We start from the raw sequence: 26,142 nt of genomic DNA on the forward strand, positions 1-26,142 counted from the left end.
GGCGGAAACGGGTGAAGAGTGACAGGGACACCCCCCTCCTCCCCCCAGGCAAGCCCCGCCCCCTGCTCGCCTCCTCGGCCCCACCCTGGAATCAGCTGCAGTCCCGGCCCGGGCCAGGGAGTGACACCCGAGAGTCCGGCGAGGGGAGCGGGGTAGACCGCTCAAGGGGCAGCGCGCATGCTCGCACTTGCCCTTCTCCCAATGGCGGCCGCCCGTCTCCTTTCCCGGCAGGCCACCCGCCTCCTTCCCCCCCTGCCCCCGCCCCTAGAGGGCGCGTCACTTCCGGTGGGGAAGGCCCGCCGCCGCCGCCGCCATTTCGGGCGCTGCTGAGGAGCGGAGGCCGGAGCCGGTCCGCGGGCGGCGGGCGGGCGGGCGGTCGTCGGTCGGGGCGGGCAGGCCGGCCGGCCGGCGCGCGGGCGTGGAGGGGCGCGCGCGCGGGCGGAGGGGCTGCGGCGGCGGCGGCGGCGGGATCGTCCTCGGCGGGCCAGGCCCGGGCCCGGGCCCAGGCCCAGCGTGTCGGGGCGGAGGCGGCCATGGCGGGCAACTTCGACTCGGAGGAGCGGAGCAGCTGGTACTGGGGGCGGCTGAGCCGGCAGGAGGCGGTGGCGCTGCTGCAGGGCCAGCGGCACGGGGTCTTCCTGGTGCGGGACTCGAGCACCAGCCCCGGGGACTATGTGCTCAGCGTCTCGGAGAACTCGCGCGTCTCCCACTACATCATCAACAGCAGCGGCCCGCGCCCGGCCGCCGCCGCCGCCGCCCCGCCGCTGCCCCTGCCGCCGGCTGCCGCGCAGCCTGGGCCCGGTGAGGGAGCGGCGCGGGGACCGGGACCGGGGCCGGGGCGGGGGAGGGCGCCCGAGCGGGCCGGGGTGGAGGGGGCTAGAGCGGGGGCCTCCGCTAGGGCCAAGCCCGTCCTTTCCCAAGTGGGGAAACTGAGCCTCTGACCCGCCCAGATGTCTTTGCAGACCCTCGGGCAACTTGTTGCCGCTGGGCTGCCGGGAATGCCCGGTCCCCTGACCTTCTGTGGGCTTGCTTTCCCTTTCGGCCCGGAGGGCGTCTTGCAACTGAGGAAACTGAGGCCTCCAGTGCTTGACACTGCAATGACCGGGGGCGTCATTTGATTCAAAATTTTATTACAATTTTACTTTGAAATGAAAATTTTCATCTTGTCTCTGTTTCCATTGCACTGTATCGATTGGCATAGCTTGATCCTTCAAATTCCCGGGTCCTGACTTTTCACACGATTTTCTCAGATGATTTTTCCCAAATGCTTTTTTTTTTTTTAAATCAGCATTTCTTTTCAGATCTGCATTACCTCCTTCCCACTCTGCCCCCTAGATTATTTCTGAAATACTTGTAAAGCTTTTTATCCTCCATAGAGGGGAAGGATGAGTATCACTTAGCTCCTAAGAGGAGGATAAAATAGGGGCAGAGAGACTTGGTCTTTTTCTGCTTGGGCCAAATGGGTGGCCTGAGGAGTGTTTCAGCAGCAAAGGTCATGGTTTTCAGTTTGTTTTGTGGAGGTGGAGCTAGGGATTACAGGAACAAACTTTTGGTGGTGGATACTTTATCAGGAAAAAAAAAAGTTGAATATATACTTCAAGAGACAGCCCTCTTACTGAATGTGAGTGGACTTGAATTTCTTTCTCTTCCTGTATTTACGGTCTGGAAGGGATCTTGGAAGTCCTGCAGTCCAAATCCCTTGTTTTGTAAATGAGGAAAACTGAGGCCTAAAGTGGTTAAGTGACTTTACAGGTCATTCAGGTATGACAGTACTAAGACTTGAACCCAGTTCAAGTTAGAGACTCCAAAGGCTGCACTTTTCCTACTACACTACATTGCTTCTCTAACTTAAAATCTAGCTGGCCACCACCAGGATACCCAGGTCACACTGGGGTTTATAGGCTATGGACACAACTGGATTTTTCTGGGAGTTTAGTGCCCAATATTTCCCTTTGTTGTCATATTTGAGACTTAAAGAAATCCTTATACAGTAGCAGTATCTTCATTTGATGTTGCTGTTAGTATAATAGGACAAAGATGACCTCTTCGTTCTATAAACTGCTATGTGTCTTGAAGCTGGATCCGAGCCAATCTCTGATTTGGAAGGCATCCTTTGTATCAGCCTTTTAAAGTTTTAAATGTTCCTAATATAGACCATCTAAGGCTAGAAGTCAGGAGAAATGAATGCTGTCATGTTAACACAGCAACAGTGACTCATATGAGGAATCAGTTTTTTAGTTTTACAGTTTCTCACTTTAAATTTTGCTTTTGAGGGTTTTTTTTTCTGATTAAATCAGTTCATAAAACATCTTTCTAGCTGATTAGTGTCTTAGTAATTCAGTATTGGGACGGTATTATACCACATGACTAATGGTTGTCCACTGTTGGTTTTTCTCCCTATCCCTGAGCCAGTTTGTAAGTGTCTTGGGTTACCCCTTAGTAAAATGGGTAAAACTTCACTTTTTCTCTGTGTTCTTGGACTTGGTTCACAGATGTGGAGATGAAGGTTAGGCGCATATTGGTAGTCCTCATCACGTTAGGGTTTTAATCTCAGTATCAGTAGGTGCCCCTCCTTTTCAAAACATAAAATGCAACTCACACTCCAGTGTCACGGTTGTGTGATTAGGAAGGCGCAGTTCACAGAGTGAAAAGCAACTGAGACACTTTCTGCCACCACTTAGTACATCTGATTTAGCTGCTGTGTATTAGATGGTTATTTTTTGAGTCTTATAGGAAGTTGTTTGGAATGGTGTTGGGGAATCTAGAAACTCTTCCCCATTTCAGGATCCCAGTGCTCTCAGAAGAGCAAGTATTGCAGTGGAGGAAAGAACACCTGGGAATGGGAAGTCTAGAGCCTTTGCTCCTGGTGTGCCTTGGCTTGGTTTTGAGGACTGAAGAAAAGTTGTCCCAGCCCCCTGCCATCCTTTGTTCAGGGCAGGAAGGTGGGGTGGGGAAGGAAATTGAGAGCTTCTAAAAATCTTTGGCAGATTGGGTAAGAATTCCGTTAGAAAGATTTATGCAAATGATTGCTTTGCTCTTCTGTAAATAGAATCATAGGCAGCAGCACTTTAGGTTAACCTAAGTAAGTATATAGTTATGCTCCACACTTTTCTAGTTAGAGAACTATTTTTAGGGTGGTATTAAGGGTTGAAGTTAGGGTTAGCAATACAAATCTTCTGGCTGAATGCACTCTTGAGGCTGGGCTTTCCAGTTGAGCAACCCTGATAAAGAATGAATTACAGGATTTTAAGGCTGAAAGGTCCCTTAGAGATGATTTAGATCAATGGTCTTCTCATCCCCAGGCAGTTTCCAGCCTCTGGGTATTCAGTTTAACATTCTCCTTGTGCATTTACCTTTTCTCCTTCAGCTTAATATGAATGTAAATATTGAGTGCCTATAACTTTGCCGAATTCTTGAGTGGGAAATGGAGGATACTTTTTCCCTCCTTGAGAAGAGTATGGTTTAATTGGACAGATTGAATGCATGTTTACAAAGTAACAAAGACAAATTGTGCAGATGATGCATGATAGAGAAAGAATCAGACAGTATAAATCTAGGAAGACTTGAAATAGGTGAATATCACCTTAACAGCAAATACAAACCTACCTATATACAAGGAAGAGGGGGGAAAAAGGAATTTTATGTGTAACTGAACTTCTGTGTATATTTTTCAGAGTATATCTTACATTTAAAAAGTAGCACCAAACTTTCCCTCTTTGTGTTCCCTTCTGAACTCTTGGTTTTTTTTTTTCTTTTTAAAGCAATCGGGGTTAAGTAACTTGCTCAAGATTACACGGCCAGGTGTTTCTGGGTGGGTGCTAAGTGTCTGAGCCCAGATTCGATCCCAGGTCTTCTCAACACTGGAGCCAGTGCTCTTACTCGCTGTGCTACATGGCCGCCCCTGAACTCTTGGTTTTATAGCATAGGTTTTAAAAAATATTTGTTGATGCTCTTTTCATTCTTTTGCGGGGGGGTCATCACTGTTACTTCATATCAACCCAGCCCCACCCCCGAACTGAACCCTTAGTCAAGAAGTATAATTAAGCAAAATATGTCAGCATATTGCCCATGTCTTAAGTGTTTGTCTCATTCGGAACCTGTCGTCCACCACGAGGTGGGAGTAATGTTTTATCAGTTTTGTAATTGGTCACTGTATTAAATCAGGGTTTTGAAACCTTTGAAAGTTGTTTTCTATCATTACGCTCATCCTCTAAGTTCTCCTGCATAAGTTCATACTAGTCGCCCGAATTTCTCTGAATTCATTGTATTCGTCATTTCTTAAAAGTGGAGCCATGTTCTGTTCCATTCCTATACCACAATTCAGTCATTCCTCAAATGATAGGCACCCTCATTGTTTCCATTTCTTTGATATAACATATGGGGCCTTTCCATTTAGATTATATGGAAAAGATGAATTGTACATAACATTTTAAGGAAAGCAAGAGATGTGGATAGCGCACATTGGCATAGTAGATGAAAAGAATTTCATACCATTTGTGCAGGAAGCAGATCTCCCTTATTTTCATATGCCTGCCTTATGTGGTGCCTTTCACATAGTAGGTGTTCACTAACTGTTGCATTAGCATATCTGAAGGCATGGGGGTGAGGATGAATGAATGTGACTTAAATTTCATGTTCTGTCTAGATGATAACATTTTGTGTTATGTACATTAGGGAGGCTATTGACTGCTCTCAACTAGTCAGTTAACATTGGGTCTTTTGCAGTGTTGTTAGGTAGCCAATGTTGCCACATGACATTAGGGCAAATGTCCTTTCCTTGTACCTTTAAACCTCTGGGGACACTAGAGCTGCCTCTTTTGTCCTTGAGCATTCCTACCTCTGGCCAACTGGCAACTTAGTCTTCATTTCTTGTTCTGTTTTTCAGTGTTACGTGTTTTCAGTTTCTTTGGCTTAGAAGGTGCCCTTGTCATTCTGTACATTCTAACCTATAGGATAAATTGGAAGGTTTCTAAAGAGTCTTCAGTGGTAGGGGTAGATAGCATTTCAAGAAACTTAAATTACATAAAAAATTTATGTGGTCTGCTTAAGGGAACATGCTAGACCTTAGACTGTGGGGAAACCTTAAGTCAGTGATCCTTGTGACTGTCCATCCTCAGGAGGGCCTCACCAATATCTGTGACTACCATTGGGAGGCTTAAGGCATAGGCAGGAAAGATGAAAGCAATGAGAATTGTAGATAAGGGAAGAGAGAGAAGACAAAAGAGAATGTCTTGGGAGATAAAGAAAGGGCCAGGAGGATGGTGTGCTACCGGCATTTGCCTAGGGGCTACTCCTTGGGCCTGCTGCCCTGGCTTGTTCCTCAGCACAAGTCCCAAGATAGTTTCCATAAACCTTCTGGTGCCTGGGGCTGAAGACCCAGATGTTTAGATGAAGTCCTGATGGGTGACTTGAGAAGATACTTTGCCCAGTGAAACAAAAGGTGATCTTTCAGAGTGAGATGCATTGCTTTCCAGCAACCTGTTCAGAAAATAGCAGACTTTCTATGTAAAAACATTTGATGCTAATCTCAAGGGATAGGGTTAAAATTAGATTCCTGGCTTTAAGAGTGCCAAGGCACGTAGGTGTGCACACTTGCTCTCTCCTGTACTTTTAACCAACCATTTCTCTGTCTTTGTTTTCTAGTTGTTTTAGTTTGAGAGGAGGAAGTGATTTTTCTGGTCCTAAGGCTCTTAGGAAGAGAAGGGAGGCTGAAAACAAGTCCTTGTAGGATAGCAGGCTTATCTGTGACTTGCTAGCCATTGTGTTTCTTATCCTTTTTTGGAGTTTGGATCTATCCATCCATGTGGAGAAAGGCCCAAGTTCTGTTCCTAACACATGAGACTGTGGGCAAGTCCTTTAACTTCTTTGGTTCCCCTGCTGCTGGTAGACATTGAAGTTCTCCATACTTAATATTCTCTGTACTAAGGAACTAGACCAAACTCTTCCCTTACCTCTCCCCCTCCCAAAAACTCTTGTGTGGAATTGTAACTCAGAACTTTGAGAGGGAAGAATTGGGAACATGACGCTTTACACTTATATTTCTATAATAGTTTGCAATTCTGCTTGGCCAGTGTTACCTTCCTTTTGTTTCTATGTCTGTTGCTGTTGCTGTTGCTGAAAGAAACCTAGGAAATGGATCACCTAGGAAATTAGGCCCAGCCTGTACCTTAAGACAGAATATGTAGTGGGTAGAAAAAGGGGATGAATTGGGCCGGCTTAAGTCTTGGGGTACCGTAGGAACCAGTCTGGGTTCAGAGAGTCTGATCTTTACAAAAGACATTTCCTCCCTACCACCACCTGCCCCTCACATCTTACCTTAGTCTTTATCAGTCCTTAGGAAAGTCAGGGGTGGCAGTGATCTCATATCCCTAATGGAAGGAGCCACTTTTTGATACTTGGAGATAGTAACACATGATCTCCTCAAGTTTTTATACTGTGTGTGATTTTATTCATTAAAAAAAATAAAATTTCTTTAATTAACTAATGGAAGTCAGTGGCCAAATGGCATTCAGTGTTTAAAATAGGATTTACTCTTGTGACCTATCTTATTCTGGGATGCTTGAAAATGTACCCAGACCCTCCCTCCCTCAAGTGAAAAGGGAGGCTGGTGACAGTTTTCCTGGGATGTAGGTAGTTGATTAAGGTCTTGAGAAAGTGATAGGAACCATTCATTCACCTCTGCTTGCTGAAGCAGTGCTTGTCTTCTGATGGGATCTCTTCTGTAACTGATAGACAAGGGAATGCTGAGCATAGCTCTCTGTCATTCTTATTCATTTTGTGTCTTCAACTTGGAGAAAAGGTGTGTAAAAGCTTAGGATGAGGAGGGAAAGACCTTGTTTTCTCCTGTGCTCAGAACCTTAGCATTGGAGTGACAATCTGACAACCTGTCCAGATAATCTCAAATTCTTTACTGAGAGCTATTTGGGGCCACTGCTTGCTTGTTCTTTGTGTCTGCTATAGGTTTGTGGCCCAAGGCTTGGGGATCCACTTCATGCTCCTGAATTGGGGCTGGCACCCAATATTCCTGGGTTTGGATTGGGCCTTGCCTGCCAACTAACTTGTTTCAGCTTACAGCCCTGAATTCCACAGATAGACTTTATGCTGTTGAAGGAATGTGTATTTACTCATGAGAAGTGCACTGTCCTTTAAATTAGGTCTTTGTTCTCCCATTATTCAGCTGGAGTGAAAAGAGAAGGCAGTGCAGGACTCATTCTGAATTGGAGGTCTTTAAATCATGAGTCCTTTCAGAGTTCATCTTTTTCTTTCCACCTCTTCCTAATACTGAAGGGAATTTTGTTTTAAAGGCATATCTCTTTATTCTAGTTATTCTTTCTATGTTTATATGACATTCATCTCTGTAAATTTTTAGTAATTCAGTTTTAAGGATCTGAAAGTTCATTGGTTTGGGCATTCACTCTACCAATACAGAGTATCTTCATGACTTAGAAAGAGATGACTGAAAAACTCATCACGTTGACCAGCCTGATGATGAGCCTCTCCAAATTTAGGTAGTCTGAGTCTCAGTGACAACAGGCATGCAGGCTAGCAGTCCATCTCTGGACCTAGATTGATTTTGAAGTCTTTCCAGCTTGTAGGACCTGTCCCAACCTGATCTCTGCTGGCAAGAATCCAGGGACATGTCCGAATTGTGATGAGGCATCCAAGGAGTTCTTTTACCATTCCTAATCAGCTCATTCCTTCTTGGTGTTGAAATCATCATCTACTCCCACCCCACCTCCCCCAATATGTAACTTACAGAGCAAGGAGGGGACTCGGGATAGAGTGTGCCTGGTCTGGAGTCAGGAAGACCTGATTTCAGATGTGGCATCTGATGCTTCCTAGTCAGTTTCTTCATGTGAAGAGTGGAAATAATAGCAGCACCTACCTCCCAGTGTTGTGAGGATTAAATGAGAGAAAATAATTGTAAAGCACTTGCCCCAGGGCCTGATAGATTGTAAGTGCTGTATTAATGTGAGCTGGTACTATATCCAATTGGATTGGGAGCTCCTCAAGGCCAAGGACGAGCTTTTGCCTTCTTTTGTATACTTGGGGCTTACTAGAGTGCTTGGCACATAATAGATTCTTCATACAAGTTTATTTCTCTCTCTCTCTCTCTTTTTTTTTTTTTGGCTTTTTTGGAGGAGGAAGGCAGGGCATTTGGAGTTGTGACTTGCCCAAAGTCACAAGGCTAGTAAGTGTTAAGTGTCTGAGGCTGGATTTGAACTCAGGTTGTTTTGACTCCAGGGCCAGTGCTCTATTCACTGCGCCATCTAGCTGCCCCAATAAATGTTTATTGATTGATTGATAGCTTAGTTTTAAAGAGCTGGCTGGGACACTGAAACACTCAGTAACTTTACTGTGGGTACTTGGACAAAGCCAGAGGCCCACATTTCAGTCTTTCCTTAATGAAATAACTTGGGTTTGCATGTGGCTGGTTGAAAGCTATATCAGACTGTGGCATTGGGATGTGGCAGGTGCTTTTGAAGATGGAGATGTACCTAGTCTGTCAAGACAGAACTTGAACCCAGATTCTCCCTACTCCCAAGACCAACCTTCCAGCTAACCACTATGCAGGGCTACCTGAGTTATAGGATAAAGTCCTCTATTTCCTTAAATTTCTTATTAAAAGTAACATTGATAACAATTATAGATACATGTGGAATAAATTAAGGATCTTGAAGTTTAAATTATAATTTGATTTAAATATAAATACCATACATCTAAACAAGATAAAAACAGGTCATTTGTTATGTGCCTCCCTCTGAATCAAAAGATTCAATATAGGGGGCGGCTAGGTGTTGCAGTGAGTAGAGCACCGGCCCTGGAGTCAGGAGGACCTGAGTTTGGATCCAGCCTCAGACACTTAACACACACACAAACAAAAACCTAGCTGTGTGACCTTGGACAAGTTACTTAACCCCAATTGCCCTCCAGAAAGGGAAAAAAAAAAGAATATAATAATATTGAAAAGCTTGTAGTTCTCATTCAGTGGCAACTTTGGTTTTTTGTTCTTTATCCTTTAATTTTAGAAGCTGAAGGTAGAAAAGGAAGTATGTTCTAAAATCCATTCTCTTCTGGCAGGCTAAAATCATGTTTTATGAAAATTCAGCTCAGAGGTTCTTTCCCTTAGTCCCTTGTTTTAGTTGTAGCAGTTGTAATCTAACTCTAGCTTTCTATGGTCTTCCCATGCTTCCTGGTTTAAATGTCTCTTCAGTCCTTTGCTGTCAGTCTGAGGCCACATCAAGTTATGGAGTCTTCAGAATTGATTTTCTATAATACCTTCCTTATGTGATTGCAACAGACACACTTTAATTTTATTTTTTAACAGATAATATTAGGAATAGAAATGTCAAAGCTCATAGGTTCTTTGAAACATGTTCTGTCTTGGGATTGTCTCTTAGAACACCAGGTTTTGACTATTTCTGATACTATTAAAGTTAACATAAACCATTTTGTGGACATTGAACGCTTTTCACTTGGTTGTATATTCAGTCAGTCATTTTACTAAGTTTCTTGGGTATTATATTTGTATTTTAAATTTGAAATCTAAAGTTTATTTTTAGTGCAGTGGGCTCTTTTGAATAATATTATTCTGTTGTATTTCTTTCAGGGCTGAACCCCTCCAGACTCCGAATAGGAGATCAAGAGTTTGATTCATTGCCTGCTTTACTGGAATTCTACAAAATACACTATTTGGACACTACAACCTTGATAGAGCCCGTTTCCAGGTCCAGGCAGCATAGTGGAGTAATTCTTAGGCCAGAGGAGGCAGAGTATGTGCGGGCTCTCTTTGACTTTAATGGGAATGATGAAGAAGACCTTCCCTTTAAGAAAGGAGACATCTTGAGAATCCGGGATAAGCCTGAAGAGCAGTGGTGGAATGCAGAGGACAGCGAAGGCAAGAGGGGAATGATACCCGTTCCTTACGTCGAGAAGTATAGACCTGCTTCCGCCTCAGTATCAGCTTTGATTGGAGGTAACCAGGATAATTCCCACCCACAGCCACTGGGTGGGCCGGAGCCCGGGCCCTATGCCCAACCCAGCGTCAACACTCCGCTCCCTAACCTCCAGAATGGGCCCATTTATGCCAGGGTTATCCAGAAGCGAGTCCCTAATGCCTACGACAAGACAGCCTTGGCTTTGGAGGTACATAATGGGCAAAACGTAGAAAGAAGAGATCTGCTCCAGGGATCTCCCTTTCAGACATATTACAGCTTTGTTAGCCATGCAGTGCGAGAGCACCGGCATTGTGATGTTACTTTAGATGTCAAACCAATAACTAATGATTTAGGAGTTTGATGTTTGGAGATGAATACTTCTTCGTAGAAAGCCTAACCTAGAATCAATAACCATATAACCGCTCGAAGCATGACTACTGATTGTTTTTCATTCTGATTGATTTCTTCTACTAAGTATACTTGGGCTAATTTCATAATAACCCCATCTTTACAAGAAATAACCTAAGAATTTTCTCTTCTATATTCTAATATCTTCCCTGTTTTCTCTTTGTCCTTTTAAAAAGGTTTGGGTTCATTCACAGATTTAAATGTAATAGACAGACTGCATTGTCAAAATATTAAATGTCGCATTTTTCCCAAATACAATAGTCTTAACATCATAAGGGGTGGTTTTCTCCTAATTCGGTTGTATTAACCAAGCAGCCAGATAAGAATGTCAGGAGAAAAACTATAAAATCTGTTGAACAGGTAAGGTGATCCATAGGGTGCCTATTTCTAGAAAAAGAAGGATATGTTTTAGTTTCAAAGAACATTGGGCTGCAGCCCTATTTTTGCTTATTTCTGTATTTCTCAGGTGTTTGCAGATTTCTCCAGGAAGGCAAATTCCCTCCTGTAGTGGTGTGTTAACCTTGGTAGTACATACTGTTCTGACCAATAAGGGTATCTTGTGAGATCCTTGTACATTCCATTTGGGGGGAGTATATAACAAGGCTAACACTGTTTCTTGATACTACCTTTCCTGCAGAAGAGATCTGCATTTCACTCTCAATTCTTGAGATAAAACTTGGATTTGCATGTGACTGTTTGAAAGATAAATCATTTAGGGAGGGGGGCGGGGGGGGGGGGAAAGACAGAGCATCTTCAGATACCTTCAATTTGAAGATCATGTCGTTATGCTTGAAGTAGCTTATAGGATAGGGCTGGGATACTTTTGAACCAAACTCTGTTGCTGAAAGCTTTTAGATTTGAAAAGTTGTTACTTTTCATGTTGTGATGTTCCAACACAGTAGCCTGCATTTGAGTCTGCGTGGAAGGTAGTGTTCAGTAAAGTTTTCTTATGTAGCTTTGTCCTGAAAAGTGAAAAAGTTTTCTCATTTCCTTTGTTTTAATGAGTTACAGAATGCTATAATCTGTAACTGGCTGCATCATCAAAAGAAGAGTGCTGGAGTGACATCAGCCCTGACTTGGGGAAGACCAAAGAGCTGCTCCCCATTCACAAACACTTTTTCCTAACTTAGCTTAATCCCTTCATTGAGACCCAGATTTTGACTAGAGATTATCCTTCCAGTATGGTAATAGAGAAATGTCCAAAGTTTAGAAATGGAGGAAAAAACAACCTCAGTGTGTCTGGGTATTTTCTTCAGTGTGAGCTCCTTGGGGACAGGAGCCTTTGGTTCCATGGCTTTAGCATTCAGCATAGTCCTGTATGTGGTACAAGGTGCTTGATGTAGGACCTGTTAGAACTAGGCAGAATGTGTACAGTGGTGAAGATGGAAATAGGTTAATGAATCATTGCTTGGATTTCCATGTCCTTTTAGTTGTAAAAGTAATTGTGTTAAGAGTTTGGTCTTTTATTCTAAAGTCTTTAGCATTTAAAAGCTGTCTAGGTTATTGTGAAGTACAAATCTTCTTAGATTCCAACATTTATGGTGATGTCAACACTTGCTTTTGCTTTTAGCCAGAGTTAAGGTGAATGTTGATTAATAAATATCTAGCTTTAGGGAAAAAAGTATAAAAAGACTTTCATGATTTCGTTTCTGTTTACTTAAGTGTTGGTGTTGAACCACATGTATTGATTACTTGAAAGCATTATGATAAATGCTGGTGATGTGTTTTTAAATATGAAGCTTAACTTCAGAGATTTAAAAAACAGTCATTTATGTGGCCTGTGATTCTGTCTTATGTAACCCTCTGGAGGCCTGGGTCTTGGAATGGTGAGATACCTTAAAATGGAGCTTTATTGTAATTCCATACCATGGGTTGTGTGTGAGGTATCACACTAGGTGCTGGCCATACAAAGACAAAATTGAGGCATTCCCTGCCCATGAGGAACTTCCGTTCTGCAAAGCAATTAAACACATTCCTAGATCAGCCAATGCAAGGTAATTTTAAAAAGGGGGGAGCATTAGCAACTGATGGAGAGTAGGGGGAGGGAGGAATCATTGAAAGCCAGATGGAAAAAGTGTCACCTGAGCCAAGGCTTGAGGAAAGGGTAGATTTGGAAAAGATTTTAGGAAATCATCTAGGGACAGCTAGGTGGTACAGTGAATAGAGCACTGGCCCTGAAGTAATGAGGGCCTGAGTTCAAATCCAGCCCCAGACACTTAACTAGCTGTATGACCTTGGGCAAGTCACTTAACCCCAATTGCCTTGCCCTCCCCCCTCCTGAAAGCAAATTTAAAAATCATCTAGTTTTTTGTTTTATAGACACATCAGATAGAATGATTTCTTATTAGAATATGTCTATCCAGTGTTTGATATCTCTCTTTTTACTCACCAGATACCTGAGGTGGGAGTGGGTGGGAGTATCTGTGTGTAGGATGAATGTCATCCTGTGCTAAAACCTAAAGCCCTAACTGTCCCTTCCTAGAACTGCAGCTATGGTTGTGTGAAACCCCTATAAATAGTCTTAAAGCCATAGGAGAGGAAGCTTTTCATTCTTTTTTGCTCAGTTCCTTGAATCATAGCAGAGTAATCATGCCATCGTTGTGGTTTGCAGGTGTTGCCCTCTTCTGGCATATGCTGAGGGCACATCCCACTCTTGCAGTACCTCACTGGTGCTGGGTGACCTGGCTTCTCAGTGGCTCCCTCAGCTCTGTGCCAGATCATCCTGGAGGCGGGGCTACACCCTGGCACTTTGCTTTTAGCAAGTGGTATTTTTTAAGTTTACAAATTAGAAGACTTTTCTGTAGGAGTGGGGATTCTTTGGACATAAGTTGTAGAAGAGCTCAGCATCTTGGGCCAGGTCTCCAGCGTACAGATAAGGGGACTATCAGCAAGCAAGCATTTGCTAAGCACCTGCTGTATGCTAGGCACTGGTGATACACATACAAAGAATGAGGCAGTACCTGCTCTTGAAGCGCTTAAATTTAGGGAAGGCATGAACACATATGTGTAAACAATAAATACAGAATAAATAGGAACTCTAAGGGAAGGAGGAAGGAAATACTTAATGTGTTTCCTTAGAAGGCAGTGCTAGGAAGAAGAGAATATTCTTAGGGGTGGTGAGGAGGGCACTGCCTTGTCAGCAGCCAAGACTCATTTGGACCAATGGGAGGTGATAACAGGGCACTGGTGGATCTGACAGAAGAAATGGTGCCTTGTTTTAATGTGTTCTGTCCAAAAGTTTCTGTTTGTTTAAAGGGTAAGGATTCTGGCAGGCTTATCATGAAACCTGTTTATAGAGTCAGCCAACAGGAATCTCACTTGAAGAAGAATTGGGCATGATAAGAACCCTTGTGGTCCTTAGTTTCCTCATCTGTAAAATGAAGAGATTTGTTCCATTTGTTGTGTTTGTATCCACAGCCCTTCACTCAGTGCCTTCTACATCCTAGGCTTTAAAGAAGGGTTCTGTTGACCAATTGTAACCTGCCTCATTGTAACATCTAGCCTCATAGGCTCCAGTGAAAAGAGGTCAGTCCCACAATGTACCAGTGTAGTCATGAACTCCTAGGAGACTGTGCTATTACTTCTTGGAGACCCACATTCTTGTGGACTTTTGGGTCACATGTACATTGTGGAAAGTTAGTGGAGTGGGTAGATGGATGAAAAGGATTTCTCTCAGTCTATGAAGAAAGAGTGAATCTCTGTGTGGTCTGTAAGTCCCTAGGGCTTCAGAGTTAACTATTGCAGGGCAGCTGTGAGCTGTCTCTGGAATGGATGTCATTGTAGGTGCTTTGGGTCAGTGGTTGGCCAACTTTACTTTGCTGTCTTTTTGGAACCTTCTCCAGGTAAAGGATTGGAGGCCACAGAGTGGAAAGGGCACCAGCTGTGGTTTAAATCCTTCTCTGGGTTTTAATTAAGTCATTTGACCTCCTTCAGACCTTGGTTTCCTCATATGAAATGAGGGGAGACCATTAAGCTGGACTGTAAAAAGATCTTTATTTCTAAAACATACTGTGTCCTCTGGTTCTGTGTCTCAGAGAACGTTATCTAGTCCTCTGTTAGAATACCTGCAGGGACAAGGGGCTGTAGACTGCTTGATTTAGAAAATGAAGATGAAAAATGTCCCAGCAGATTGTCTGATGCTGTCTTTCTTTTTTCCCCAAGAGAGGTAGGCTTTGTTTTAGCTGCCGAGGCAAAGACAATGTTGTCCAACCCATGTCCTGTCCTTGGAGGTTTGGTGTGAGGCTTTTGCTCTTTCCCCTAGAAGTAGTTCAGTAAGGACTGACAAAAATATCTTTTTTTTTTTTTTAAGCAATCGGGCTTAAGTAACTTGCTCAAGGTTACACAGCCAGTTATTTCTGGGTGTGGTGCTGAGTATCTGAGCCCGGATTCGATCCCCAGGTCATCCCGACACTGGAGCCGGAGCTCCTACTTGCCGAGCCACCTGGCCGCCCCCAAAAATATCTTTTTTAAAAACTTTTTCATTTCATTTTCCCCTTTCTCCCATTTGGACAATGAAAAAAGAAAGCCCCTCATAACAAATATGCCTAGTCAAGAAAACAAATTCCTACATAGTCCATGTCCAGAGATGTAAGTCTTACTCTGCGCCCTGAATCCGTCACTCTGTTGGGAATTGTGGGGAGCACCATGCTTCATCTTAAGTCCTCTGAAATTGGGGTTTGTAATTGCAGTGATCAATTTCAAAGCTGTTTTTCATTATAATCTTGTTACTGTATAGATTGTCCTCCTGGTTTGACTTGAGCTTACTTTACATCAGATCATAGAGATCTTCCCAGTTATCTCTGAAACTGTCCGTTTTGTTTGTTATTACATGCATAGACCATAATTTGTTTAGCCATCCTCCAGTTGACGGACACTCCCTTTAGTTTCCAGGTTTTTTTGCTACTACAGAAAGACTTCTTTCTTTGATCTCTGTATGGTTTTGGCTTATAGGCACAGTTGAGAAACTTTATGGAAATAATTTGAAGTTGCTTTCCACAATGGCAGCCTGGTTAGCAACCTGTCCGTGTAATGAATGTTTTTGTTTCCCCAAAGTTGCCATTTTCCTTTTTGGTCATTTTTGTCTATCAAATAGGTATTCGGTTAGGATCCCAGTTAGCAGGTACTATTTGTTTTTTTATTTATTTTTAGTGAGATGCAAAAAAGATACATATTTCATACATATTTCAAGATGGCTGTAAATTTTGCATATCCTTTGGATTGTTGTAGTTTTTGCATTTCTTTGGTCAGATTTATTTATTTCTTAAATGTGGTGTTCTAAACAAGATCATTATAATGTGTTGGTTTGCTTTTTTGTTTGTTAGTTTTATTTATGCACGTTTTTGTGCCTAACACTTAGCTTTGTAGCAAGGCTGGATCATAGAAATGTGGATGTTACAGTGGGTGATCCTTCTGTTAGGGAGAGAATGTAGAAAAGTCAGATGGGGCCACATTTGTGGACATAGGCGGTAGAAGAGCAGTTAATTACAGATAACGTTTTAATTTCACGGACTCATAGATGTTTGAGTGGGAAGGGGACTTAGAGATCATCTCATTTTATGAGGTAGGATCAGGCCTTGAGAGGCAGCTTGCCCAAGACCCCCCAGTTTCTTTCCCCAGGATATTCAGTACCAGTCTCATTTGGGTTGATTTATTGAAGAGCCCCTGAGATATCTTAGTCCCCTAAGACCAGCATATGTTTGACCACATTTGAGAAATAGCGCCATGAGAAGCTTTGGAGATTGCCAGAACTTGGGGAAGGCAAAATGTTCCCTGGGTCTGGAAGACTCCTGCCGGTGACAGTGGGAGCCTTTTCCTTTGCCTTCCCTGGAAACTATGGAGTGAGATCATACGTGTCTTTCTTAGTAAGGGCTTTCTCAGGCTTTTCTAACATAGCATATGGTGCAGAGGGCTCAACAGCCTGAAAACTAGAAAGGAGAAAGCTGTACTGCCAACTTGTTGGGCCGGTTTGGTAGTCTTCAGCAGTGAAAGCAGAACTAATAATCATGTGAAATAACCTTTCCATTAACTATAACCTGCATTTGGATGCCAGAGCAACCTCGAGTTGCTGTTGGTGTTTTTGTAGAAGAGCACATTCCTTTGTGTCTTAAGGTTATAACATCTTGAAGGCAAATACTAGGTTTTGTCTGTGCTGAATTAGGAAGTGGTGAATGTGGTTCCAAACCACAGACATCCTCCTTATCTTCCTCCAGGTCTCCTTTCCTGGAAACCTTCCTTCTTCCCCCATTTCTTTCCTGCCTTGATGAGGAGGACAGGACAGGACAGGACAGGAAAGGAAGGGGGATGGGGATGGAAGACACTTGAAGAACTCTAAGCATACCAGGATGAAATGTTCTTTCCCACACTTCCTGGGGGAAAAAGAAAAGAAAAGGCTTGACTTTGTGACAGTGGTTGGCTCTGGGTATAGAAATGAGCATTCATTAAGTGCTTTGCTCATTAACTTTTGGTTCCTAGGTAGGTTAAATGAGTAGTAAAATGCAAAGAATTTAATGAGCGGTCATGGGGAGAGGAGGGAGGGGCTGGTTGAAGGGAGAGTGGAGGGGGTGGAACTCATTCTGGTATCTATTTGCCTGTGAATTTTTGGCTCCTAGGTAGGCCTCTGCCTCTCACCTCCTTTGTAGTTCCTTGTCTTAGTGGTTCTTTCAGTCCCAAATTGCCTCCAGAATTTCTCACAACCACAAGAATACCTCTCACCTCCTTTTCTAAGTAGAAACATTTTTTAGGGCTGTTACCTGGGACTTATCAAAAACTGCTGCAGCCCAGAGTAAATGTGATTTGTCCAGGGTCAAGTAGTTAGTTAGTGGCAGAACTGGGACCTGAAGTGAGCTCTCTGAGGTTTAGGGAATGAATAGAAATGGTAAGGTGGGCCATTAAGGTTCCTTAAACTCAGGTGTCAAAAAAGGAAGTAACTCAGAATGTGGGGTCATAGCTAGTAAATGTCGGAGTTAAAATTTGAATCCAGTTTTCTTCTTTTTAAGCTTTATTGTTTGGTTTTTTACATAGATTATTTCATGGTACCCACTGAATCTCCGCTTGTAACAAAGGAAATCAGCCAAGCAAATATAACCAGTAAGGGAGGTGTGTCTGACAGCCCTCTTCCTGCCACCTAGGGAGAGAAGTGTGTTTTATCATCTGTTTTCTTGATCATCCCTGCCTTCTTGTCCACTATCCCATTCTGTCCCTCCTTCAGAATGTCAGCCTTCTGAGTCAAGGGATGGATGTGATGTCGTTTTATATTACTTTGCATGTAGCATCCAGTGGGTGCTTGTCAAATGCTGTAAATAAATGACAAACAAAAAAGGGAAAGTAGAATGTACTTGATGGTAGTTTGACCTTAACACAGCATGTGACTGTCAGACCAGAGGCATCGATTTCAATGGCTTGTGCGTAAGCACTCTGTGTGGGGGGGTGGGAGTGGGGGGAGGCATAGCTAGATCTGGCAATCACAAATTTCGGGGAGGGGTGACTAAGAAGAGTCTTGGTATTGCATGCAGAGTGCTCCCTAAAGGGGTGAAAAGGCAGCCATAAAAACCTCGGAGAGTTAGGACTGAGCTAATATAAATGGGAAAAAACTTGACTCAGAATGCTGTTTGTAACACAGCCCTAGCAGATAGACACCCCAAGTGTCCTCTTCCTTTGCCCAGGGTTTCCTTTGTTTCTTAGTATCTACATATTGTATTGAACAGTTTCATTTTCTCATCTTTTTTTCCCAGTCTATGCTCCATTCTTCTTTGGGGCCTATAATCATAAGCCTTAGCTCCTACATATATATATATGTGTGTATGTGTATATATATATGTGTGTGTATATATATATATGTATATATATATGTGTGTGTGTGTATATATATATATATATATATATATATATATGTGTGTATATATCACTGTGAGCACATTTCAGGATTCCTAGACTGTTCTTTAGGAAATCATGGCTTAAGGTACTTGATAAATTTATGTGAAAAATGAGGTTAAATTCTAGAGAAAGGCTTGAGGCCCAGATTCTGACTCCTTTGACGCATTCTGAGTATTGCTTCCTTGCTTTTATTTACTGAGACTGGACTCAGAGTCCTGTGATACCCTCCCTCTTTTGTCAGTTTCTAGGGTTTGACAACAGGATCCCTCGATTTGTTTTTGTAAAAAAAAAAAAATGTTAATTTGTGGACAGGGCCTTATTTTCCCAGGCAGACTTAATTGTTTTTTCACCACAGGTTGGAAAATATTAGGGAGTAAGCTCCCCATAACAGCCCCCTGAACTCCCTCCTTATAGGCCCTAGAATGTTAGAAAGGACCCTGGCCTCCTTGCTTGCTGATTCTTCATATGATACTTTATCTCCTGACTTTGGACATTTTCCCTGACTTCTCCCATGACTGAAGCTCTCTCTCCTCATCTCCTGACTCCTGGCTTTCCTGAAGCTAGCCACAAGCCTGCCTTCACTAAGAGGCCTTTCTCAGCCCTCCTTATTCTTAGTGCCCCTTTTTGTACTTAGTACAGTACTTGGCACATAAGTGATTATTGACTTCACTTTAGAGTTACTCTAGTCTAGACCTCATTAGTAGGTGAGCAAAGGGGTCCCAGAGACACAAATTGACTTGTCTATGGTCATACTACCCCTGAACTTGTGTCCATTATTTTTTTTTTTTTAAGCAATTGGGGTTAAGTAACTTGCTCAAGTTTACATGGCCAGGTGTTTCTGGGTGGGTGCTAAGTGTCTGAGCCCGGATGCGATCCTAGGTCATCCCGTCTCTGGGACCGGTGCTCTTACTCACTGGGCTACCTGGCCACTCCTTGTGTCCATTATATTGCACCATCTATTTTATAAGTGGGAAATATTTGGGGCCCTTGAACTAATAAAAGTGGCTTTTAAAAGTACTGCATGTGTGTATATACACATATTAAAAACTTATCCTCCAAATCCCAACTCTTCCCTTTCCACTCCCCCACATATCCCCACCAGGCTTCAAAACGTCTGTAGATCAATATTTAATTGTCAGTGTTCTGTAGCAGTCATCCATGAGCTAACTTTTGTGGCAGTTTAATCATTCAGGTAATTGACTTGAGCCCAGTTGAGGATTAATTACTGAATATATCCTTCCAGTTACCTGGGTTCTGAGTTACCCTTCACTCTTCCCTTTCCTTTCTCCGCAAGTCCAGTCAGTTGCCAATGTTTGTTGATTCTGCCTCTGTAGCATCTCACCTCTGAAACCTGTGCAGTCACAAAGCCCCCACTACTTCAAGCTCTCATCCATTACCTCTAGTCTAAGCTCTCATCTTTCTTCTGGATTATTGCAGAGAAGCCCTGCAGTTGTTCTGAACCAATTTCTCTGTATTGGTCTGAACATGTTACTTCCTTGCTCAAAAAATCCCCAGTGAATCCCCCACCTCTTTGTTCTCCATGACTGTTTTCTGTGCCAAGGATGATTCTTTCAGAACTTGGCTTAAGTACCGTCTCTCCCTGAATGGCCATCCTGATTCTCCTTCTGGGAATTACTTTGTATGTACTGATCTATATTAATGTTGTTTCTCCCTGGTAGAGAGCAGGCTCCTTGAGAGCAGGGACTGTTTTATCTTTGTGTTCCTAGCGCTTCACATAGTGCCTGGTATCTAGTAGGTGCTTAAGAAGTTTTGACTGAATTTCCAACAAGTTGACAGTATTGAACACCTTTTACCTTCTGGACCATTGGATTATTTGTAGCATTGGCTGTTTGAATGTTTAGATTGTTTAGATTGAATTGAACTCTTTGTTGTACATGGTTAGAAAATTAAAATGTACCTATAGATCTCCATGTTTTTCCTCTTTTAAGACTTCAGTGATTAAATGACTGTTGTGGAGTTCTCAGGGTAGATGACTTTAATCTTGCCAGCATTTAGTATTCCTGACCCAGGGCTGGGCATATGTCTAGCCTAGGATTTCTGTTTCTCAAAGCAGGACAGTTCAGTGTTATTCATCAAGCCATCTGAACGTTAGGTACTTTTAAAAAGGCAAAGCAAGAAGAGCGACAATGAGAGTATGGAGACTAGGAGTCACATTAGGAAGCAGCTTCCAAGATACATCAGACAGAGCATGGCTGCAGACAGCACTGGGCTGAGGAGGATGCAGCCATCACAGGAGGGTGAAGGAGCTACTCCTCACCTGCTGATGGGGAACGAAGCTTGGTGGGGAGACCATTTCATCATTCTGTGTTTGAGTCGGGAATGCTTCCTTTGACTACTTCTGAGCTCCTTTGAACCTGGCAGATTTTGCTCAGGAAGGACAGTGGTCAGGGTTCTTACAGTTTGGGCTGCATAGGCACACACATGTCCTCATTCTACACTGGACAGTGGGAGCAGCCTAGAAATTTAGGTTAATGTAGTTGAAAGACATTTTATTAAATTAAATGAATTTACCTTGAGACATTGGAAATTCTAGATATTATTATTTTCTAGAGTTCTGTCCTTTTTTCTGCTGTTGATGTTTCTTAGACATACCCCTCTTGTATTAACCATAAGAAATCGGTCTGGTAAGTGAGACTGGGCTGCTGGCAACTGGCTGTCTGAGGCAGTGTCTAAGCTTTTTTGGTCAAGTCAGCACCAAAATAATCACATGGGAAGGTCTTCCTAACCAGAGTACTGAGATTGTTAGCATCCATTCTTAAACTGTAATAAAGTGCTTTCCTTGTTCTCATCCTGCAGGTCGGTGAGCTCGTAAAGGTCACGAAGATTAATGTGAGTGGCCAGTGGGAAGGGGAGTGTAATGGCAAACACGGGCACTTTCCGTTCACGCATGTCCGCCTGCTGGATCAACAGAATCCTGACGAGGACTTCAGCTGAGTGTAGCTCAACAGTTTTGCTGACAGATGGGAACAATCTCAGTTTTTTTTTCCAACTGCCATCTATACAATTTTCCTACCGATGTCAAAAGCAGTATAGTTTATATATAAGCATTCTGTTACCCCTGATCTCCTGGGACTGAACTACTCCATGCCTAACCTTGGTTCAAAATATTCAGGGTACGAAACTGGATGGCTTCTGGGTCAACTTATAAAATCACTGATCATAGGTGGTAATGGCTGTTGGTCAGGCATACTGTTCCACCCTGCCTGCATATTGTGTAAGGGAGAGAAAGCAACATCACACTGTTCAACACTGAATTTTGGTTTTTTCCCCCCAAACCAGTCATATAGTTTTAAGTAGCTTGCTCCCTTACTCTCAGGCAAAGCAAATCAACCTTAGGAAAATTGATGGACAGGTAGGAGTGTTGCACCCTGGTTATTCTCCTTATTTACTTTGTGGTTTTGTGTTTTCATTCTCAATCCATACCATAAATGGTTATAGACTGTATCTTTTCATCATGAAGAAATTGTGCACAGTGTGATTAGGAACTTTTAAAAAGGTTACTTGCCCTTTGGGATTGCTTTTATGACTTACAGAAAGTGACCACTGTACGACATACTCTGGCATTTCAGATCCTGAGAATTTTGAGGACACTACTTGAAGCATATGTCTTCCTTTCTAGTCAATGCTTCTTATTTCTTCTTAGGATTGATTTAATATTACATTTGTTCTGCTAACACATGGCATCCTTTCCCCTCCTAAGCCTACGGGTGTGTAACTTAAGAGAACTGTAGGTTTAAGAACCAGTGAAGTAGAATGTGCAGAGCACTGACCTCATCAGCACACAGCTTTAAGCCAGTATTTGACTCAGTGGACAGACAGGCCCTGCCCTCCCTCCTAAGGGGATAAAGGGTCCCAGTGTCAGGACCTTAATTTACACTTGCTTGGCCCAGTCAGTGCCTGAGTTGGGGCCGACAGGGAGTCTCTTGAATTCCTGCGTACAGTCTTTGGAGTGGAAGGACCAGTCACTTAAGAGTATTCCATGAAAGGTTTTGGGGCCAAGTTCAGTCTTCTGCTTGTGTAGCTTGCATTCAAGGCAGCAGGATTTAGTTCTTGGAGCAGTGCTTCTGAACCAATCATGACAACAGCTTGTGGACGAACCATTGTACATGGGCCAGATCCGTGCTTGAAGTAGCTCCCATTGTAAACTGGCTGAATTAGCAGCTGTCATTGTTTTATTTTGTGTTCAGATCTAGTTTACAAACCTTACTGACCACGATATTGATGATTTTCTTATTGGGTGAGGTGTTCCAAGTACACAGTTATGACCAAAAATGTTCCAGAACACTTCGAGGACACAAACCCGGAATATAGTGCCTGCTACATGAAGGTGCTTAATAAATGCTTGTTGATCGATCATGAGGCTTTTAGAAATGTTTTTTAAAATATGTCAGAGACACACACCCCAAAATAAGGAAGTGATTTTAGAGTATTTCCCCTGAGATGCCTCGAATGCTTCAAAGGTTCCTGGCAGAAGGAATATGAATTGAAGCCAGTGGAGGACAATCGATTCCCACTTGTCCCTGCTTAATTGCAGGGAACAATGGTGTGGATAACATAAAAACATTTCTATTTGGCTTTGTAACACATTTTATTAAGTTTTTAAATTGTTTGCCTTCTTAATCATGTTTTCATAGGTTAATAAAAGATGAGTTTGTGATTGCTGAGCATGCCAAAAGATGGTGGAGGGAAAGCAAGCATCCCAGAATCATGCTGTGTGACAATTGGGGGGGGAAGCCTTGGGTTAGTGAGAGAATCCAATACAAATATCTGAGTTGACTGTAATTAAGATAATAGTTTTACCTCACACTACAGTAAAACTTGAGAGACCTTTAGTCTTCAGTTTTTCTTTATGTGTTAGCACAGTGCTAGCTACCACATAGGCACTCAGTAAATGATTGAATTACTAGATTTAACTCATTTTGTTCTGCTTTGTCTAATTGGTTAGTCAGGTTTCAGTGAATGAGCACAGATTGGTGAAACCTAAATGCATATTAACTCAGTGACGTTTCCCTGAAAGTATGGTATTTGGAATCTTTGTGGAGAAAACTGTCAGACCCGATGGGGAACTTTGTATTTTGCTTTGCATTTGACTTTCAAATTGGCTTGTAATGGTTATATAATTTTGTCACATGTAAAATTATTCGGACCCACATTTTTGCCCAGATCACGAGCATTTCTAATAATTAGTTGTCTGTGACCATAAAAGCAGGGATTCTTTTGTTGAAACATTAAGATTTGGTTGTGTGCATGGGCAGTTGCTGGATCTTAAGAAATCAAAAGTCTTCTATAAATACTCTCTGGAAGCAAAATATTAGTACACTATTTAATTGCAAATGTGCATTACATCACAGAGCAAAAGTAACCCTGAATTGGCGGCTCTTGTTTTATGTAATCTTTCAGCAAAAGCCCATTCTTTCAATATTAATGTTTGACATGATTAATTCTGGTTAATTTGTTGGAATTCTTCTTGCTAATAATGCAAATAGATCATTTTTAATTATCCTTTAGTAACATTTCGCTGTTAATGGTTTGGAAGGGGTGATAAGCAAACCAATTTGAAACAAAATATAAACATGTGCCATTGTATTATAACACTATACACTTTCTTGACAGTTAAAATCTTTTTTTAAAAATTTTTTTTGTAGCATGTAATGTATATGTTTATATATGTAGTAAATAAAAATATGGCCAAATGATTGGCTTGGTGATCTTTTGGGTGAAGAGTTATCTTTGAAATTCTTTACAAGTTTATACACACAAATGCATTGTCAACATTTGAGCACAGTATTGAAGAGAGAGAGAAATGGTCCCCAGACAACCTTGTTACATTTAACAGGACAATTTAATAATTTTAAATACAGATTAATCTGAGAGTGATTGGGGATGTATGATAGTTGCCATCAAGTACTTGAAACCCTGCCCTGTGGGGAAAAAAGGCCTACATGGAACATGAGGCCCCCTGAAGGCACTGGACAGAAGTTACCAAGTGGTAGATTTAGACTCAGTGTAAGGAAAAGCTTCATCAAAAGAAAATGTTTCAAAAGTAGAACATAAACCTTTGGAAGGCAATGGATCACCCCTTCCTAGAGGTTTTCAAGTCAAGGCTGGATAGTCACTTTTGGAGGAGGAATTCTTAAAGGTTTGGGATGTACCATGTAGCTGCTGAGATATCAACTCTGAATTTCCCCAATCTAATGCAAATGGTATAAAAATGCCAAAGGAATATAGATTAAAGATTAAGTTAATTAGGGGGTTCTTGGAAGACTTACTTTGAATTATCCTTAAAGTTGAGGAATTGTGAAAGCTGCAGTTAAATTGGCTTGTGGAGGTAGAGTTGATCGTTTGAATGTGATGAGGGAGGAACTAGCAGTATCCAAAGGGGCAGTGAGATTTTATTTTTAAGGGGATGATGTGACTAGCTGTGAAAGTGGACAGATATGAAATGTTAGGCTTCCTTGGTCCTCAACAACATGCTATAATAATGAGGGCCTTTCCAATTTTACATCCTATATACATCTAGTTGCTTTTCCTCATGCTGAAACAGGAGAATACAGCACAAAAGGGCTGGCTTTTGCATGCAAAGATATACTTTTGGGTAGCTTATTTAGGGGCCAACTTCTAGCACGGTTGGGATGATGGTTAGGGATACCTATCCCAATTCCTGCCACTTAATGTGCCGTCAACCTACCTTTTCTCATTTCTGTTAATAAATCTATTGGGAAGATTGACTTGTGTTTCTAAGACCCTTGAGCACCACAGAAAAACCAATTCAAATCCAATTTCCAAATTTAAAATTTCAGAAGCCTCATTTTTTTTCCCACTGTAGAAAAGTGTGTGAAATGATGTAACCCTTTTTTATTCTAGATCTATAGCAAGTGTTTAATTCATACTGAATTAGGTTAGTTGTTGCGGGGAGGGCACGATTGAAGTACATGTACTGTTGTTGAATTTGTTTACCTTGAGAAACCTTCAGCAAATGAGCCACAAGGCTGGGCAGAGATGGACTCAGGAGGTGATCTTTTAAGTTGCTGTGGACAAAATGTTTATCAGCCTGTTCCTAACCTGGTGTCACAGATTTACTGTTAGGAAGAGACTTTATAGATTGCCCTGTCCAGTCCATCACTGAACAGATGAAGAACTGAGGCTTGGGATAAGTGACTTATTTCAGGTCACATAGGTGAAGAACCCATATTTGAACCGAGCTTGTGACTCCAGATTGCTCCCTCATTCTCATCTTACCATGCCATGGATCTTTAGCTGTGCTTGTCGTCAGACTGGAGAAGGGATCTCAGATCATTTAGTACCAACAATCCCTTTGTCTTATGGATCAGGAATGTTCTGCTCTTTACTAGCAGTGTGACGTTGGGTAAGTTAACTCTTACTAGGACCTGCCTCAGTTTCCTCTACAATATTGGGTTGACTTGCACTGTACCAAATGAGATAATGTAACCATAAAGTACTTACATTTATATGCAGATGGTTTATATTGTGACTCACACAGTTATTCATCAAAGCAAGGTCTGGGATCCAGGTTTCCTGGCATCTAGCCTGAGCTTTTCTGTAATGGGAATCATTGACAAACTGTACAAGGATCCCGTTAGCCTGTAAGTGCTATTTGCTCAGTGACCTTTGATGCTCTGCCTTTCCTTGGAAACCACTAGGAAGCTAAAACACAGAAAGCTTGGATGGAACAGCAACCCCTGACATCGCTTCACACACATCTTGTCTTTTTTTTTGGGGGGGGGGTATATGTCAGTACCCAGAGGAAACATTTCTGGTAATAAAAGATGGAACAGAAAGGCTTTACCTTTTTGCCTTAGGTTTTCAGGAAGGCCTTAGAATTGGATGGATGGATGGATCCGACTCTAGGGGTCAAGTAGAGTTGTTGATATTACAGAGAAAA

At 42.3% G+C, this 26,142-nt stretch overlaps 1 protein-coding gene across 2 annotated transcripts; it reads left to right on the forward strand.

The window, feature by feature from the left end:
- Positions 1-516: 516 nt before the first annotated feature.
- CRK (CRK proto-oncogene, adaptor protein) lies at positions 517-23,947 on the forward strand. Of its 2 annotated transcripts, none has more exons than XM_069089695.1 (3): positions 517-801; positions 9,611-9,976; positions 21,036-21,252. In XM_069089695.1, exons 1-3 carry the CDS (start codon positions 534-536, stop codon positions 21,041-21,043), a joined length of 642 nt encoding a protein of 213 aa, XP_068945796.1. In that variant the 5' UTR covers positions 517-533; the 3' UTR covers positions 21,044-21,252. The 2 variants fall into 2 exon arrangements, with proteins under 2 accessions (XP_068945796.1, XP_068945795.1); XM_069089694.1 differs by having other exon boundaries at positions 519-801; positions 9,611-10,146; positions 21,036-23,947.
- Positions 23,948-26,142: the final 2,195 nt, after the last annotated feature.

The sequence above is a fragment of the Petaurus breviceps genome, unplaced genomic scaffold (assembly GCF_028583685.1).
Source record: "Petaurus breviceps papuanus isolate PSGF00001 unplaced genomic scaffold, PetGlider_PUasm1.0 186, whole genome shotgun sequence".
Taxonomy (NCBI): domain Eukaryota; kingdom Metazoa; phylum Chordata; class Mammalia; order Diprotodontia; family Petauridae; genus Petaurus; species Petaurus breviceps.

Bases quoted from the DNA above. Each gene is read 5' to 3' on its own strand.
- CRK (XM_069089694.1), top strand. From the start codon at position 534: ATGGCGGGCAACTTCGACTCGGAGGAGCGGAGCAGCTGGTACTGGGGG. The intron at 802-9,610 runs GTGAGGGAGCGG...TATTTCTTTCAG, and splicing joins TGCCGCGCAGCCTGGGCCCG to GGCTGAACCCCTCCAGACTC. The intron at 10,147-21,035 runs GTACATAATGGG...CTCATCCTGCAG, and splicing joins AGACAGCCTTGGCTTTGGAG to GTCGGTGAGCTCGTAAAGGT.